We start from the raw sequence: 17,526 nt of genomic DNA on the forward strand, positions 1-17,526 counted from the left end.
GATTTAAAAAATAACTCGCCTCATAACAAAGGTCAGATTATAGCGTGGAAGCCCCTGCTAATGCCACACAGATACAGTGAACCCCTGAGACGTCGAGGATCTTTTCTAATCAAGAGAGACAGATCTCATTACAATGACATGCTTCCCATGCTTGAGATTGTTGCGATCGCTCTTGCAGCTCGTTGTATGTGATGTGCAGTTGTTCACATGGCAAGCAGCCAAATCATATGATGGATGCGTTATGCTTATTTAACCTTTACATGATTCTCATTTGGGAAAAGAAGCGGCATCTCATTCGTGTGTTTAGTGTCCAGGTTGGTGTTTCTGAAAGGTTCACATCATGTTCATATGAGGATAGATATGTATGCTGGATGAAGCCATTATAGGGATTAGTAGAAGCCCTCCTAACTGCATTTAAGAGGCGAGAGGGTTTCCAGGATGACCTTGTCTCCTCTGAGTGCTGCTCACCTCTCCTTCACCCCTGTCCCTGATCAATCCCCTCCCCAAAACGTGCATTTTTCCTACTGCAATCCTCTTCCTGCTATTTCTGCCTTTCTTTGCCAGTTTTTCTCCGGCACACTGCCTCTGCACCATTTGAAAAAACCTCCCAGACTCCCCTCAAACACCCAAAATCTAAAAATACTATCTCAGCTGGAGCTGCTGCCTCTGAACTCCTCACCCTTTTTGAACATCACAACACTTGGTCCTCTAAATCAGCCCATACCTTTTCTTCTCCTCTTCGCCTCCACTTTATTCAGGCGAGATCTAATTCACTGATGAATAATGGATGGATGGATAGGAGACTTTCATCCACCATGCTTCTCTTTCTCTCGCTGTCTTTATCTTGTGGGAAGGCTATAGTGCTAATGCAGGGCAACATGCATTGGAGATGAGCCCAGGGACCTCCCACTCAGTCTGTTTGTCTGTCTGCTGCCTGAAGGATCTCTCTCACACACGATTTCTCAGTATTATACTCTTCCAGTCTGGTCACCGACAATCCCGGTCTATATTGTAATTTCCTAAATCTTTAATTTTCATTATTGTTTCGTAATAATGACAGCAAACATGAATGTGGAGCGCTGATCATCCTTTCTTATCCCTTTCTTCATTCAGTCATTCAGTTTTTTAATCATTCTTTGTCTCAGTTCGATTGGTCCCTGACCTTGGTACAGCAATCCCAGCTTTATATTGACCCTGATCCTCCTCCTTCCTCCCCTCTAATACCCTCAGAAACCCCATCAAAGGACCAATCTATGAATTCACTGCTATGTCCACATTTCATTGCTTTGTAAGTTCAGTGATGGTTTGAACACCCATGGAAGCCAAACCTTGCATGGGTGCTTGAACAACTGCTCGAAACATCTTGATAACCATGTAGCGTACTGTATGTGGACTAACAGCCACGAAAAAGTCTGCATGGCTCATTTCCTATAAATTCCAATTGGATGTAGCAGGAGGACCGACATCGACACGTTGCAGGCAGTAAAATCTGTCTGCACCGCAGATGTAAAAGATCTCCCAAGGTTTGTTCAGTTTATTCACAGTTGCATATCTCAGCGTTGCCCCATTTACTTTTATTTGACTTCACATATCTGCTCAGGTGGCGCCCAGATTAAGGACCTAAATAAATAAATAAATAAAACCCCAACCCCCACAAAAAGCCAGCAATTAGTGCTTGGAAGCGAGCACAAGCAGCAGCTTGTCAAAGAGCCCATCAATAATGCAGGTGGGTGGGAGACCCTGGCTGGGCGACCACTGTCCTGATGAACCCTTCTGCCCGTCTACCTGTCTGTCTGCATGTCCATCTGGGTCTCTTCCTTTCGACTGCTTCTATCACCTCCCGCTGTCCTGCCAGCACCTGTTTTGCCTTTTTCACAAGGCACAGTATTGTCTGTTATGTCTTTTGGGCATGCATCCTTGAGTTGCAGTGTTGTTGTTTTTAAAACTACTGATCAACTATCGTTACGTGCTCAAAAAAAAAAAAAAAAAAATGGTGCTCTTTCAAAGATACTAAGGTACTTGCCAAACATGCCGTGTGAGTGGGTGTGTCACAGACTCCTCGTGTAATCCCAGACTAACGCTGGTTGAGACAGGCGAGAACTTTAGTGCTGGGCCGTATTATTACTTTCATATTTTACAGTTAAATCACAAAAAGGATTTGCATGACAAACTGGACCAAAGTGGGTCAGGTTTTGGTCCAGTGTCTTGCAAAAGTAACGCACCACTGCTGAGGGGAAAAGAACAAAAGGCAAAACATCATTTTTAAAGCACAGAAACATGTTCGGAAACAAAAGTTACAACTACGTGCTAAGGCGAGAAAATTGCACAAATTAGACGCATTCGACGCAGGGGCGAGAAAAGACTTGAGCGGGGAACAACAACAGCAATAACAGCTGCTGCTCCATCGCATACGCAAGCAGAATAACAATCAGCGCAGGCTAGCAGCTAACCTCTCATCATGGTCGTCGACAACAGCAGGCAAAATGGCGCGCAAGCAAACAGCTTAGGCAACAAAGGTATAGTGGAGATGTAGCTGTGATTAGTGGAGCTGCTTTATTACACAGATGAAGCACGAAACACCAACAACTACACAAAAGTGATGATTAGAAAGTGTTGGAGCCATGAGGCTGCTGACAGATGTGAAGAGTTGGTGTCCTGCCCCATGTTTTCATCAGTGTATGAAACTAAAAAGAAATGAAGAAAATGATCATCCAAGGGAAGCATGGCAACAACAGACTGACACACTGGAGAGGTGAGAGGGAAGCTGTGACGCTGTGGCAGAGGTATCAGGGCTCGGAGAATAAGAGCTAATGAGTGACGATTAAACGCGATTCATATATCTGTATCTGTGGTGTTGTGTAGTTTATGTTCTGTTACATCTTAGTCTTTGTCTTTGCAGCGAAGCTATGAAAGTATGAAATGAGGTCTGAGAGTAGTTTCATACAGCTCTTTGAGGAAATGACAAGCAGCATGATAGCATCTCAGCAAGAGAGTCATCATAAAGAACCTCTGACTGTCTTCCTTTCAGCTGTGGACTGAACGAGCCATGGCTGCAGAAGCATCACATTTCCTCATCAGCGATCGACGACTGACTATCATTTGAATATCATATATACAACATGAGAAGTTTTAGTGTTCACTCGTGGTATGTTAGGGATGTTTAATTAAAGGTAATTTCAGCAGAAATAAGCGCCTTTCAGTAGGGCTGCTCGATTAATCGAATTTTAATCACGATTACGATCTGGGCTTTCAACGATCATTAAAAATGACTGAGCCCATTATTAGCCCCTCCCTCGTGCTTTACTCTCGCGCTGCTCCGTGTGGCAAATCGAGCGCACCTCTCTGCATTTCGAACACAACAATTAAGAGCAGCAGTCTCCAACCTTTTTTGTGCCACGGACCGGTTTATGCCCGACAATATTTTCACGGACCGGCCTTTAAGGTGTCGCGGATAAATACAACAAAATAAAACTAGTACCGGTACCGAAAAAAAGAAGATTTATTCATAACACACGTGAAAAGACCCAGGAAAACAGAGTAAATGATAAAAACGATAACAAAATAACGCTGAACACCGATAAAAACCCTGAAAACTACACATTTCACACCTGAGCCTCAACTCTCACGGACCGGTACCAAACGACTCACGGACCGGTACCGGTCCGAGGCCCGGGGGTTGGGGACCGCTGATTAAGAGGACCCGAGGGAAGCTCGGAAAGCTCAGCAGAAGTTATTTGGAGAGGAGAGTGACTGCTGTTGGTTGAAAAGAGGTAAAAAAGCTTCAGTGGTGTGGAAACATTATGGGTTGGCGGAGTCAGACGTGCACCAAGTAGACACAGTGTGTAAACTTTGCTACGGTGTCGTAGCTGCACCACAGAGCAACACTGCAAAGCTCACTAAACACAGATGTTTACATTTTTCATTTGTTTCTTATATTGCAAACATTTGCACTGTTATCAGTATTTGCACTATTTTATATTATTTTTTGACAATCTTTAAAGTCATTATTCAACACATTGTTATTGTTAAATAAATATCATCAAATAATCGAGATCTCAATTTCAGTGAAAATAATCGTGATTATCATTTTTGCCATAATCGAGCAGCCCTACCTTTCAGCACAGCAGGCTAGAAGTAACAAAAAGGCGTCTTTTTTCATTATAAAGGTAAAGCAGTTCATTTCACCACAAAGACAGTGCAGGCCGTTTCACAAGGCCGCGACATGACGCTCTTTATTTCATTGGATAAAACGTGGAAAGTCCTGAAGTTTGAATATCACAGCGGAGCAACAAATCTGAAGTGAAACCTTAAGTGCAGAAGGCGGTTGATGGTTTTGGATGCAGTGCAACACAAGAAACAATTAGCTGACTTGTCTTTGGTCTCATTTGTTCATTCAGAAATTGTAGTTCAGGAAAAATCTGCTCCCCTGAGTTATGAAGTCAATAATGTGCAACATCATTCCTTTTATCAGACCCCACGTGTGCTCGTGATGGTAAAAGGGTGCCCGCCAGATTCTCAGTGTTTATCCAGCCCCCCCTGCAGTCGAGCCCTGCACAGATACCATCACACTAATAGACTGCCCATTAAGAGAGTGCAGGAGGAAGGACACAAAGGAGGAGTAAGTGAATGAATGAGTGAGTGAATGAAACACAAGTGAATGACTGTAAGGAGCAGAAAACGTAACACGTTATAAATTACAGGCAACCGTGGCATGTGATCATGGCCAGGAATATGATGATGATGATGCAGAAATAAAGCTGTGTGTTTAGTATCTGGGCCCATTGTTCTCAGATCTCTGTAAGAACCAGCAGCCTAATTGAATTAGATCGTGGCACGACTCACTGCGATGGCTGGAACAGGGAGCACCAGAGAGCCAGCCAGCTGTTCCCCTTTTCTGTCTCCCCGTACAGGAGCAGACTTGTTTTAATTACAATTATTCCAGGACCAATGAGAGATGAAAGGAACGAGAACAAAGGCCCTAACGAGGGGTGAAGGGTCACGGTATCAGAGACGCATTAATGCGCATGTGTTGGTGCATGCCATTTTGCAACAAGATCCTTTAATTAGTGTACATCCGTCCTGCTGAACTGAACGATAACCGAGTGAAAATGAAAGTGCATTATTCTGTGGCACATTCCTTTGGTGGATCTCTGCAGCAGGAGTGCTGAGTGAGGGAATTCTGTTTGATAAATAAATAAAATTAACCACACGTGACACAGCCTACGCAATCCTGCATCAAACTGTAGCACTCCACGTATTTGCTGGTCATGTGCTGTCACAGATAAGTGATGCAAAGGCCGTGACAGAAGCTTCAAAATGTCTGTTCAGTGCAATGTCTATGTTACACAGCTCTATCAGGTACAGCGTCTAGTGAGAAAGCAGAGCGGGTGAGCAAGTAGTCATAACCCAGTAAACTGGTTCCCTCAGGCGAGGATTCACCCGCCGAATACCAAAAAGCTGCTTTTTATAAAGACTGAGGAGGGAGCGAGACAGCGAGAGAAAAGCAGAACGAAGCACATCAGGAAACCAAATCCTTTCTGATGAGGCTCCATCGAAAAATAGTTTATATGCTGTAATTACATTTAACATTATTAATTAACTAGGCCTTTATAGATGAGTTATAAGCTACAAATTAAAAGCAACGTTTCTGCTGTCAGGGAAAATCCTCCTCCAACATTAAAATGATGAAGGTTTAATGTTGGGCTTAACATTACAATGACTGCAATTCATTGTTAGCTACTCTACACAAGGAATGTCAACAAATGTGCTGCTCAGATACTAAGCAACAGTAAATATTAGTATCAGCTGAAGACTCGAAACACTGATGAAGTCTTTCTGGAGGTCAGTAGAGCTCCGGTGTCAACGACAGTCAAGTTTGAGACACTTACTATAAATATTAACCCCACACAAGTTAATGTTAGGAGTTTAACACGTAGCAACTACCAGGCAGTAATATTAGCCTTCTATTATTATTATTATGGTAGCAGCTAGTGCTCATGAGTAACATTACTGTGTTATCTATGTAGCAAAGCTTACCGAAACTATTTCATCAGCGTTTAAAATATGGAGCCAAGTCACCAGAAGCACAACATCAGCTTCAATCTAAAAATACTGTCTCTTATTTTTTGCACCACTGAAGAGAATCTTAAAATATTTCCAATATAAACAACATAAAGTTAAATTACAGAACTTTTCTTGCACTACATCAGCACGGGACACCACACTTTAACTTACAATAAGCGGTGTAATTGTATCTGGGTTTCATGCACATTTAGACTTTATTTCAGATGTTAAAAATGCAACGAATACATAATTTGGCCTTGCTAAATATAGTTGGCTCATTTTCAGTATTCTGATCACTGATTATGTGATAGCAACCAAACGATCTCTATCAGCTGGTCTGTGTGCTGCACACATGTGACGCTGCCATGATGGACGTGACAGCAAGAAAGCAGATGGTGGGTTGACTTCTCGCTCCTCGTGTGCACGTGGAAAGACTGAAATCTGGTCCTGGTGTTAAAGCCACCACAGCCTTAAAATGCTTTTATATTAAATCATTAAAACAAAAAGCTATAAAAGTCCAGTCGGTCTATTTCTTCTGATGTCTTCAGGCCCCAGTCTGAACTAAATCACATCTGAAAGTTTTCAGTACAGGAGATGTGATGAAAAAGTGCTACGATAAGCTTTTATTTCATAACACTAGAGATGGCACGATACCACTTTTTTATGTCTGATACCGATACCGATATCATAAATTTGGATATCTGCCGATACCGATATGAATCCGATATAGTGTTTTTTAATCAACAAAACTGTTTTTTAAAATATCTTGCTGCATTTTGCAAGTCTGCAAGTTCATACTCAAGTTTAAAACAACAACTACACTAAAGCTATTCTGTTATACCTGTATGCAAAAAAAATGTTTCATAGTTCAGCAATACTGATCAATCTAATAAACTTAGACCTACACCATCCTCCCTATTCTGGTATTTTAAAGAGTACTTAGCGTAAATATTAAGCAACCTAACTAATAGGGTTCCAACTCCCAGCAACAACAAAATTAAATAAATAAAAAATAGGGAACCACCCCTCACGCGCCACCTCATGATGCTTAATCGACGTAATCAACCTTAATTTGATGCAGTGTGAAAAAAAAATGCACAGAAATCAATTATTTTTCAAGAAATATTAAATAGATTCAACATCTTTCTTCAACAAAATTGCAGACTGCACAGATGGTACCTTCCCAAAGTAAAAAGTACTATAGCTTACTAGGGTATATATATTAGACTTAATAGTTACTATATACAGTAATTGACTTCTATTCATTTTACATCAAATTAAAACTTTGGGTGTCAGATAATTATTTATTAAAGGCTAGACATTTTAAATGAGAATAAGAAAGAAAAGTATGTCTTTGTGCCCCCTTTTCCCTGTTAATGCCCTATCGGCCCCCCTGGCTAAACTTTGCTAGATCCGCCCCTGCACAGTTACCAGCGTCAGCTACGTAGAAAAAGATCCTGGTGTAGAAATTAATATTAAATAAATTCTAACAACAGCTTATCAAGCTTAAACGTGCTGCTGTTGTTCAGCCGCTGGTTTCCTCTTTCTGGCGCAAAGTGGACCAAAAACAAACGAGAGAGACGGACTCGCGACAGAAAAGCCGATCAGCTGATTTAAGCAGTTTCACGATTGAAGTAGCAGCCGGAGAGCGAGAGGCAGTCGCTTGTTAAGCTTAGCGCAGGAATGCTTTACAAACATTCAGAGATGGACTTACACACTTGCTTTACTTCTCTCGGGGATAACTTTGTCGGAGATGAAATGCCGGGTTGCTAGCGAAGCTCCACATGCTATCCAGACCACCGACAGGTCCCGCATGCCACAGCCGCTCTATCACGTGATGCATACTGCTCCGAGTGCTAACGTTCTGAGGTGAGTTACGGCGTGTTGCAAGTTTTGTGAGGTGCTTTCGTGATATTTAATGGATCGGATTACATTTTTTATTTTTCTCCGATATCCGATCCAGTAATTTAGGTCAGTATCGGACCGATACCGATACGTAATATCGGATCGGTCCATCTCTACATAACACATCCTAATATTGTTTCTGTTATGAAAAGTCAACGGCCACAGGAGAGCGTGCTTTTCAGGGCTCAATAATGCCATTTGTCTCCGCCGCCATTTTCATTATGGGCTCTCTGGCTTTCCCAGCAAACACAACTCTGCTACAGACTTTGACTCTCGCACACATCACACTCCTTTCTCTGCACGTGCTCGCTGCAAAAATGAGCGAGGAGAAGACAAATCGCTGTGATCGAGCAGGGAACTCTGTCACACTGATGGCAGAATACGATTTTGAACTGATCGATCGAGCCCGTCGCTTTTCATAAGACATGCTCACCTATCTTGCGTCAAGTTGACAGAGGCAGAGCGCAGTGACCCATGAGTACAGCTCAGACCTGAGACAGGAAATAATTCATCATCCACATCGAGGCTGCCTAGCCGAGGAGACGCTCTTAAAGGGAGAGTCTGAGCTCGACTGCTAACAAGCAGGCAATATCACTAAATTCAAGAATATTCACACAAACACAGTAACTACTTTATGTAGTTTTAAATAGAATTCTTATTAATATTATAAATAATAAATGTCCAGAAATGAGTCAAAAATAAAGTCAACAAAGATTGATTTTTGAGTCTGACGCTGACAGAGATGGAGCGCTCTCATCATTGCAGTCTCAGCGCCTGTTACATCTTTGTCATTCACAGATAGTCAAACTCACATCCACACCAAACCCACTCAGCAGGAACACAGCAAAACACTGAAAAAGAAAAAATCCCTACACGGGCTTGCGTCTTATCCCGAGCGCGCGAGCTGCACCCAAACCCTGAATCTACTTCAGCCGCATCATAAAACTCGGATGTTCCCCAAATGAAAATCTGAGTTTTCCTTCCACGTTTTTCACCTCGTTGTCCCACCTGAATTGGCTCAGCGATCCACCAGCGGGGCTCGCCCCACAGTTTAATAACCACAGCTCTCACAAGTGTTTCATGTCACATCATTATGTACACCCAAACCCTGCAACTGAAGAAAGTTGTTTACGTCACAAACTGGTGTCTAAAATAAAAACAAATGGTTTACATTCTTTCCCACACTACACACACACTCTGAGGCCAAAGAGTAATTATAGCTGGCAGCCTTCCTGCTATTTGGTGCACTGAGTGCCGCTGGCCTTCTCGGTTCTGGTCTTCCTTGTTAACCATCGTTGCTTAGGATTTTTAGGGTGTTTGAACGCTCTCTGTTTACATTACATGAACATAAAACAAACAGTAAAAATGCTTCATTTACTCCTCAGCCCTCTTCTCTTTGCATGTGTTTATTACTTTAAGCAGGTTAGCTTAAAGTTAAGTCACAGACTGAAGTGAGTGGCAGCGTGTTAGCTGTGATTTACACCTATTTTTAGCAGGGCTGTTATTCTGGTGATGCCCAAAAAGGGGGTACATAAGTGTGTGTCTGGGAGTGTGTTTTCCTCTGTCTGTGTGTCTGGATTTCTTTATCCACATAAGGAGCTTCCTTACCTTCTATAGATGGAGCTTGGTCCTGGGCAGCATATAGCATATCCTTGAATGCCTGATGAGGAAGAAGAGAAAACAAATATGAGTGTCTGCAAACAACAAAAACAAAAAGCGGCTTTGAGCAAAAGACATTCACAATTTCACAGAGCCTGTGATTTCACAGAGAGGGCTGCACATGTGCAAAGTGACTGTGGTTTGATTTAGATGGGATGATAAACAGCTAATTGCTTGAATTAGCTCATTATCTAAAATCCCATCAGTTGTAAAGGTGTGTTTACAGTAGATAAATGGGGTGATTAGAATAAACCATAAGGTGCCAGAAAATTGTTAGAAACATCTGCATACAGAGAAGGACCTTAAAAAGGACTTCAAGAGCTATTAACTAAATTACAGTAAAGACCAGGCAGCTGTTAACATTATAGACAAAGTCTGCACAGCATAAGCTTCATTTTAAAACGCCCGCTTGTTACTACATTATTGTGTTTGGTACACTGAGCACTGTGAAATCATGTGATTATACATGAAAACATAAAAACACATACAAACCCCGAACCAAAGGGATATGAGTATGCCCCACCCTGCCCACTGCCTCTCACATAGTCCAGCCCGGCTCCAGGAAAAGTTTTCTTGAAAGACGGATGAATACAAAAGAATGACTCGGTGGACAGAGCACAGGTAGCACCTTTTATCCAAGGGTTCAGAAGAAACCCACGCACTATCACAGAGGTCTGTGCGTCCTGTGACCACCATGCTCTCTTCTGAACATGCAAAACCTGCACAAAACCATTCAAATCATTCGTAGCCTTTCACATTTACCCTTTCTGAAGCCCTCGCTGCACTCAACAAGACTTACTGATGCTTATTCTCACTAGCACGTATATTGATCTCCCTTTAGCCCATCAAAGAGACTCATTACAGAACGAAAGCAGTGCTCTTAGGTGAGCCTAACTAGATCTAGTCAGTATATCTGAGCCTCACCCACTAACTTGGGCTCATTCCCAACCAGAGAGGTGACATTCCACGTCCCTGTGGCCAAACTTGTCAACTGGGAATTGGATGCCAGGACCTCTGCTCCTGACTGGCACCTGATCCACATAGCACTAAAAGCTATGGCCCCTTCTGCAGGTATTGAGCCCACCGGAGGGCAGAAGCTGGGCCCAAGACCCAATTTGGAGCAAATTAGCCCCGACTATACAGATACTGGGATAATCAAGCAAACCCCATACACAACAAAGAGGCAATTCATAGAGAGACAGTGGTAGCATAAAACATAATTGCCCTATGACTATATTATAATGTGACAATTTCTGAAATAAATAATTAAAGGAATAGCAGATTGACAAAAGCTGAGAGACAAACTGGCAGATACAAAGCAGAGATAGCAGCTGTGGTTAAACGGGGTCGCTTCTTTTCAGTGAGACTGATCGTGAAGATAATGGAAACAGACGACTGCATGCTGGCTCGTTTGGACATTTCCTCATAACTTTTTTCACAATAAGGACATCTTTGTAACCAAACTGCTCCAGAATAAGAGGAAAAAAGGAAATTATAATTTTGGACTTTTCTTTAAATTAATTGTGAAGTAAAATCTGAGCTTTGCACCAAATTTCATGTTTCAGGTAAAACATAGGTGCCAATATATGTGCTGTCATTATCATCTCTGTCTGGGGTCAACATGGGAGAGACAGAGAGGACTGTGAGGACTCCTGAGTGTGTGTGTGTGTGTGTGTGTGTGTGTGTGTGTGTGTGTGTGTGTGTGTGTGTGTGTGTGTGTGTGTGTGTGTGTGTAAACCACTCAGAAATCCAGTGCATTAGCTGAAGCCTGGACTGTTGATACTTGATACTAAGTTCCTCTGTGAATTATATGCAGTGAGACTGCAGCTCTGGAGCCTAATCCTGGAGGTAAACATTTCTTTATGCAGCATTCGCCCCATTTTGTCTGATTAAAATCACAAAGGGACCAACTGTGGACTCACACACGGCTCGCTGATGTCCAGTTAATAACTAACAGTTAGCAGCTGATATGGTCAAGTGATAGGTGGGAAGTAGAAGTACAGATTCAGATGGAGGGGGAGTTCATTAAGGTGGAGGCATTGCCATGGCGATGGCTGTGACGGGAAAGGGGGGCAGGGTGTCTTGGGACGGAGATAAATTTGCAGTAATCATTGGTGAAACCTGTAGACAATAACTAAGCCAAAGCTTTCAGGGCCATCAGTTAGAATTACTAAACATTAACATGACGATGTGGCATACTCACATCTGAGATGGGCTCCAGCCGCCCACCCCCATGACCCTGCACTGGATAAGTGGAAGAGGATCAATGGATTCATGCATGGATGGAAGAGGATGGATGGATGGATGCATGGATGGATGCATGCGTGGATGCATGGATGGATGGATGGATGCATGGATGGATGGATGCATGGGTGGATGGATGCATGCGTGGATGGATGGATGCATGGATGGATGGATGCATGGGTGGATGGATGCATGCGTGGATGGATGGATGGATGGATGGATGGATGGATGGATGGATGGATGGATGGATGGATGGATGCATGCATGGATGCATGGATGGATGCATGGCCCACACCAGATTTATGTCACTATTGAAACTAGATCTCTATAGCAGAGTATCCATGTTAGTGAATACTGTGTGTGGACTTCAATCCTTTAAATGCTGAATCATGTTGAGAGGACACTAGCCAAAATATTTGGCCAAATCATTGCTCTGTGATGCTTGAGATCGTGCTTGAGGAAGTGCGAAGCGTACATTATTAGTCTGAAGGGATCTATGGATCACTTCAATCTGCAGCTCAGCGTCTGAGTGGATGCCTGCATGTAAAGCGAACATGGGAGGAGAGGATAAAGGGAGGGGAGGAGGGGAGCAGAGGGCAGGTCTGGTCGGGGACCAGATGTCCTCCCAGTGGGGGAGGAACGATGAGGTGAGGATGCAAGGAAGGAGGGAGGTATAGAGATGGGGCCTCTCAGCAGTTGCCATGCCATGCCTGTTGTATACATAATGTTCAAATTGTTGTGCAGTGCTGATAAATCATACTTTCACTGAACAGGGTACAGTTACGTTTCTGTAATGGCTACAACGACACAAAGCTCGCTGCGCTTGTTTAGACCTTTAAATCACTCAGATTAATTACAGAAAGGCAAGACTTGACCTTTGAACAGTCACTGAAATCACACACATCCCTGTTATTCTGCAACACTTTGCTCGTTTGAATTGTAAATGTGAGTCTCTGCGTGCACTCTCCTCCTCCTCCTCATCTAAGCTTACATGAGTGATTAGGCTGCTGAGCTAAATGCAAAAGTGTCCTTGTTCTCTCGCCCACACACATACACGCACACACCTGAATCACTGTCCTTCATCTGTTCTCATAACTGTGCTGCTCAATACAGCTGCCAAACACAATTGTTACTTACAGTCTACATCTTACCTGCGCTAATATATTCACGTTTGAAAAACTCACTAAATTGTACCTGTTGTTGTAAGATTTCATCATGTTGCATCACATTTAAATCACAGGCTGCAGTTTGGCATAAATCTGGGGTTGGCAGGACATACACACCTCCATATCAAACAGCTGTTTAGCATACAGGTTTATAACTGCAGTCCTACAGGATAAAGCAAACACCTAATTGCCCAATCACTCAATTGGCTTGTCAATGCTTCCACATTTGAATGAGGTGCGTTACTAACTAGAGCCTCTATATGCTGGAACAGCCACTTTGCTGCATCCTTTTCATCTGCATAGAAACCGGCTGACCAATCTAAATGGGCGCCACAGTTTTCCACACTAAAGGGCGCTCTTTAAAAGTGAAAACTGTGCAGCAGGTTAATGAGTTCAACCAGCACACAAAGCCAAGAACATAACTTCAAACCACAGTCAGTTTGGATGAGACTGACAGAATGAGCAGAAGTGTCGCGGCTTCTACATGAAAACGATGCTGCAGGAATGATGTCAGCGTGTCATTACTACAATGCAACAGTCGCATCTGTGTGCGACGGCTTCACCAAAACAACAGCCCACGAAGTGATGCAGCTTGGGTTGCATCACAGCAGCATATCAAAGCTTTTGCATCTCCCAGAATAAAAAAATTCATTTCTGCTTCATCTAAGTGACTCACTTCTCTGAAGTCGACCGAGTTCAGTTTAGCTTCATGTTTGGCCCTATCTGCCGACTCGTTTCAGAGGAAAATCCAATTCTTCTAATGAAGTGTCCGTCATCTATAGGTGTGAGTCCTCTCCCACCCCGCCCACTCAGTGTGTGGTCACAGAGGTCGCACAAAGACTGAAGACTCCCACGATGACATAAATACACGAACACATTCTCGGTCAACAAACTATATATGATTCAGATCGGAGCAAGAGTATGAAGTGCAGACACAGGAGAGCAACTCTCCTACATCATTTAAAAATAGGAGCTTACATATGTGACGAGAACATGTTTGTAAAGACTGTTTATTTTAAATGGTTAAAAAATGTAAATACTAACTCCCGGCTACACGAGTCAGTCATCAGTGATCAATCACAGCTGTGTTTTAAAGGATTCGTCATTCGCCTTTCAGTTCTCATGTCTAATTTCTGGATCACATGCAGAGACGATATGAGTCGATCACTGAATACAATAAAGAAAAAAGGACATATTATAGAACTCAGCTGGCTTTAATAATAGCTCTTCCTTAAGTGCATTAATATTATCAACTTAAATGTCAAATTCAAGATTATGTCCCAGAAAAGAGCAACCATAAAACCAACACTAATCACAGAGAAAATATATCATCCATCTCAGGTCAGCGAGTGCTGCACTGAATACTGGAGGTGTAAAATGGCTGGTATGGCCATGCATCTGTCCCTGGGCTTCAGTGTGCTTCAGTCTGTACATACAAAGACAACATACTGCACTCGCATGCATGTTAATCACCATTTTTTAATTTTTAAATAAATTTTCCCAGGTTTCCCAGCTATGCCTATTCATTTTTTCTTTCCTTTTAATTATAGTGTCCAAAGATGTTTTCATTGCACAACAATGACAGCATATCATGTTGTCAAGAGCAAGAGATCCAAATGTCTGCTGTACCAACAGACCAGCTTAACATCATCATTCAGGGCAGGATACCAAAATAAAACCGGCGCACTGAGCTTCTGTTGAGTCTGGGCTGCTGAGGGTGAAGAGAACGGGGTCTTTGTCTATAATTCATAGAGTCAAATGGAAGTGAGCAGTCTGTCCTGTCAATGCATGTCTGCACTAAAGCTCTCACTGTAGAGCCAGCAAGAAGTGGGGTGTGAAATTAAAATACTCTTCAAGTAGTGTACAACACTCAACAACAAAAAAGCATGTGTGCACACAAAGATGTTGCTCTAAATCAACAGATATCAAAACCAGACAGGTTAGACGAAGCCCTGCAGGCTGATTCACAGACAGCTATTCCTGGTTGACTGAGAAAAATGATAATAAACATCATTTTAGTCTCAAAGTCTTGCAAAAAAATATGCTTTCTTATATTTTTGACTCGTTAGAAATGTGAAATTTTTGGAACACATTGCACTCAATTGGTGGAAGAGATATAACCTTTGTCTTTAGTTAGAGTGATGAAAATAAATGTTAATAATTTAAGGAGGTGATTTTTTTTTTTTTTGGGGGGGGGGGGGGTCTTTGGACAAAGAGCGTCTTTTATTATTATTTTTTAACAATGCACCATCAGTTAACATGATGATAAAAAATGATGTGACCGAACAAAAAGAAATGTTGAAAATTGGGTTGTTTTGCAAAGAAATGTGAAAAATAAACACAAAGACAATCTTCAGTTTTTTGTTTTGTGTGAAGCTCTCCATAATTGTTAAAATAAAGAAAATAATAATAACTTTAATTTTTTCCACAGTATGAAAAAAATGTTTTGTTTTTTTAATCAAACAGAGTTTTTATGTTTATTTTCATATGTGTTAAAATCAACAAACAGCAATAACAAACGCTGAATGCTCCCCATGGCTCTTAACAACCGCAGTCAATTTCCCCTCCATAAACAATAGGCATCCCTTATCTTTCCCGTCGTTTATTGCCCTCAGGAGCAGGCTTTACTGAAACTGGAAAAAATAAATCAAACTTAAAACACTTTACATTTTCTCTTAGTTAATCGCGACTCTTTTCTTCCAGTTTCCTGAAGCTCTATGAAAGCAGGTTCGTTTTGGTCAGCGTCCGTTCCCACCTTAAATTCATTTTTAAAAAACATAAATTCTGCTTTACCTCATACTGAAGATACTGTTTCCTCCACTCTGGAGTGATATGGGACGAAAGATGCTCCGCGAATTTCATTTTGCCGGAACAAGTGTCCTCCTCAAAGCGCTGTTAAATCCGAGCGCGGCTGTCCCCTTCCCCGTCGACGCGACTTTTATTTTATCAGTCAACTTGCTGGCTCAACATGCAGCGCGTCAGCGCGGCACACTGCGCTCCTGCTCACTCCACTTCTGGCTCGTCCCGGTCTGCGCACTCCCTGCAGATCCCGTCCCACATACTATTTCATGGGAGAGACAACGAGAACAACAACAGTGGCCTCCCTTTAACAGGTGGTCGGGCGACAGGTTACTGGAGCCGGTGAAAGTGGCTCAGTGACTTTGCTCGGTCCCTCCCTGGGCAAGTCTGGGGACACTGCGGTCCGCCATCGCTATGAACCGCTGTGACGTGGTTGCGTCAGCAGAGCGCGCAGTGTAACTCGGACACTGTTGGGACCTCGTGAAAACTGTTAGTGGTGCACCGTGGGACCCCTCACAGTCTTCGCTTCACTTTATTTCCTTTGGGGTTTTGTACAGTAGTTAGAGAGGCAACTGTCTGCTGTGTGTTTCTACAAAAAGAAGAAGGAATAAAGTTTTTTACTTTTTTAAAGACATATAAATATATATTTAAACTGACCAACCAACAGTAATAACTCATTTAAAACTTATACAGTTTTTCTTTAACTAAAACGTGTCTGTGAGGTTTATCTCTCTGCAGATAATATGGCAGAAAGTCACGTAGACAACAAATTATACGCACTTTGATGCTTAATGTAAGCTGCTTGTAGCTTTCGGTCTAAAAACAGGTTCACAAGAACACGAAAACAGGCTACCACTAGCTTTGTAAAAATATCCTCATTAATACTGTTAATATACTGGGAAGTTCCCCGTGTTTACCGCATATGAAGTAGAACAGAAACAGAAAGATACGAACCAGAAATAATTCGGAAGTTGAGCTTTTTCTCAAAGAGGAAAAAAACGTTTAATTTAATAGAAACGTTATTGACTTAAGCTTAGGCTACTCGATTATTGAATCCATTTTCGTCCTGGTGAACGTGATGAGCGACATCATGTACTTGGGATAAAAAGTGCCAAACGCAAAAATAAAACATCTTTGTGTTAATAGCACCATCTGCTGGACACGATATGTTAATACATTGTTTTCACAAAGCTGAGTGTTGTGGCAGGTGTCGCAAACATTCAGGTTGATTAATATGTGCTGCAGTAGAGTCCAAGTAGAATTAAAACATTTATAAAAAATGTGGTGGACAGAAAAACGTCGTTAAAAAGTTTTAAATTGAGGCCCTTAAAGGGTTTTTCTGCCCGAACGAATGTGAATGGAGTTTGTTTTAGAACTTAGATTTGATGCTATTTATTTATCCATAACTATTGTTGCAATTCATTACTGCTCTTTTTTAAACTTGGTCTTTTTAAACTGTATTGCTTATTGCACTGTAGAGGCTGGTGAGAAACCGTATTTCGTTTCAGGCTGAGTAACACCAGAGCAAATGTCAATAAACTTATTGAGTCTTAAAATTAAGCTATTACCTTCTTGTCTGTAGTTATCCTCATTTTAGGATAATGAGAGTCCCTTATAAAACAGAACCCATCGCATGCACACATATCACACTAAAATGTTCTACCAGGAAATGTCTGTGATGGAGTATACA

At 42.0% G+C, this 17,526-nt stretch overlaps 1 protein-coding gene across 1 annotated transcript in view; it reads right to left on the minus strand.

Annotated features, from left to right (window-relative positions):
• The window catches only part of xpr1a (xenotropic and polytropic retrovirus receptor 1a), a 73,992-nt gene extending 57,724 nt beyond the window's left edge, over nucleotides 1–16,268 (minus strand). The window contains exons 1-2 of the mRNA XM_085397771.1: nucleotides 15,831–16,268; nucleotides 9,577–9,628 (exon numbers count right to left, since the gene is read on the minus strand). Of these exons, the coding sequence (XP_085253897.1) occupies nucleotides 9,577–9,628; nucleotides 15,831–15,899 (121 nt within the window). The 5' untranslated portion in view covers nucleotides 15,900–16,268. The remainder of the gene's footprint in view (nucleotides 1–9,576; nucleotides 9,629–15,830) is intronic.
• Nucleotides 16,269–17,526: the final 1,258 nt, after the last annotated feature.

The sequence above is a fragment of the Rhamphochromis longiceps genome, linkage group LG23 (assembly GCF_057381845.1).
Source record: "Rhamphochromis longiceps isolate RC_006_pf linkage group LG23, R_longiceps_female_GT1.1, whole genome shotgun sequence".
Classification (NCBI taxonomy): Eukaryota; Metazoa; Chordata; class Actinopteri; order Cichliformes; family Cichlidae; genus Rhamphochromis; species Rhamphochromis longiceps.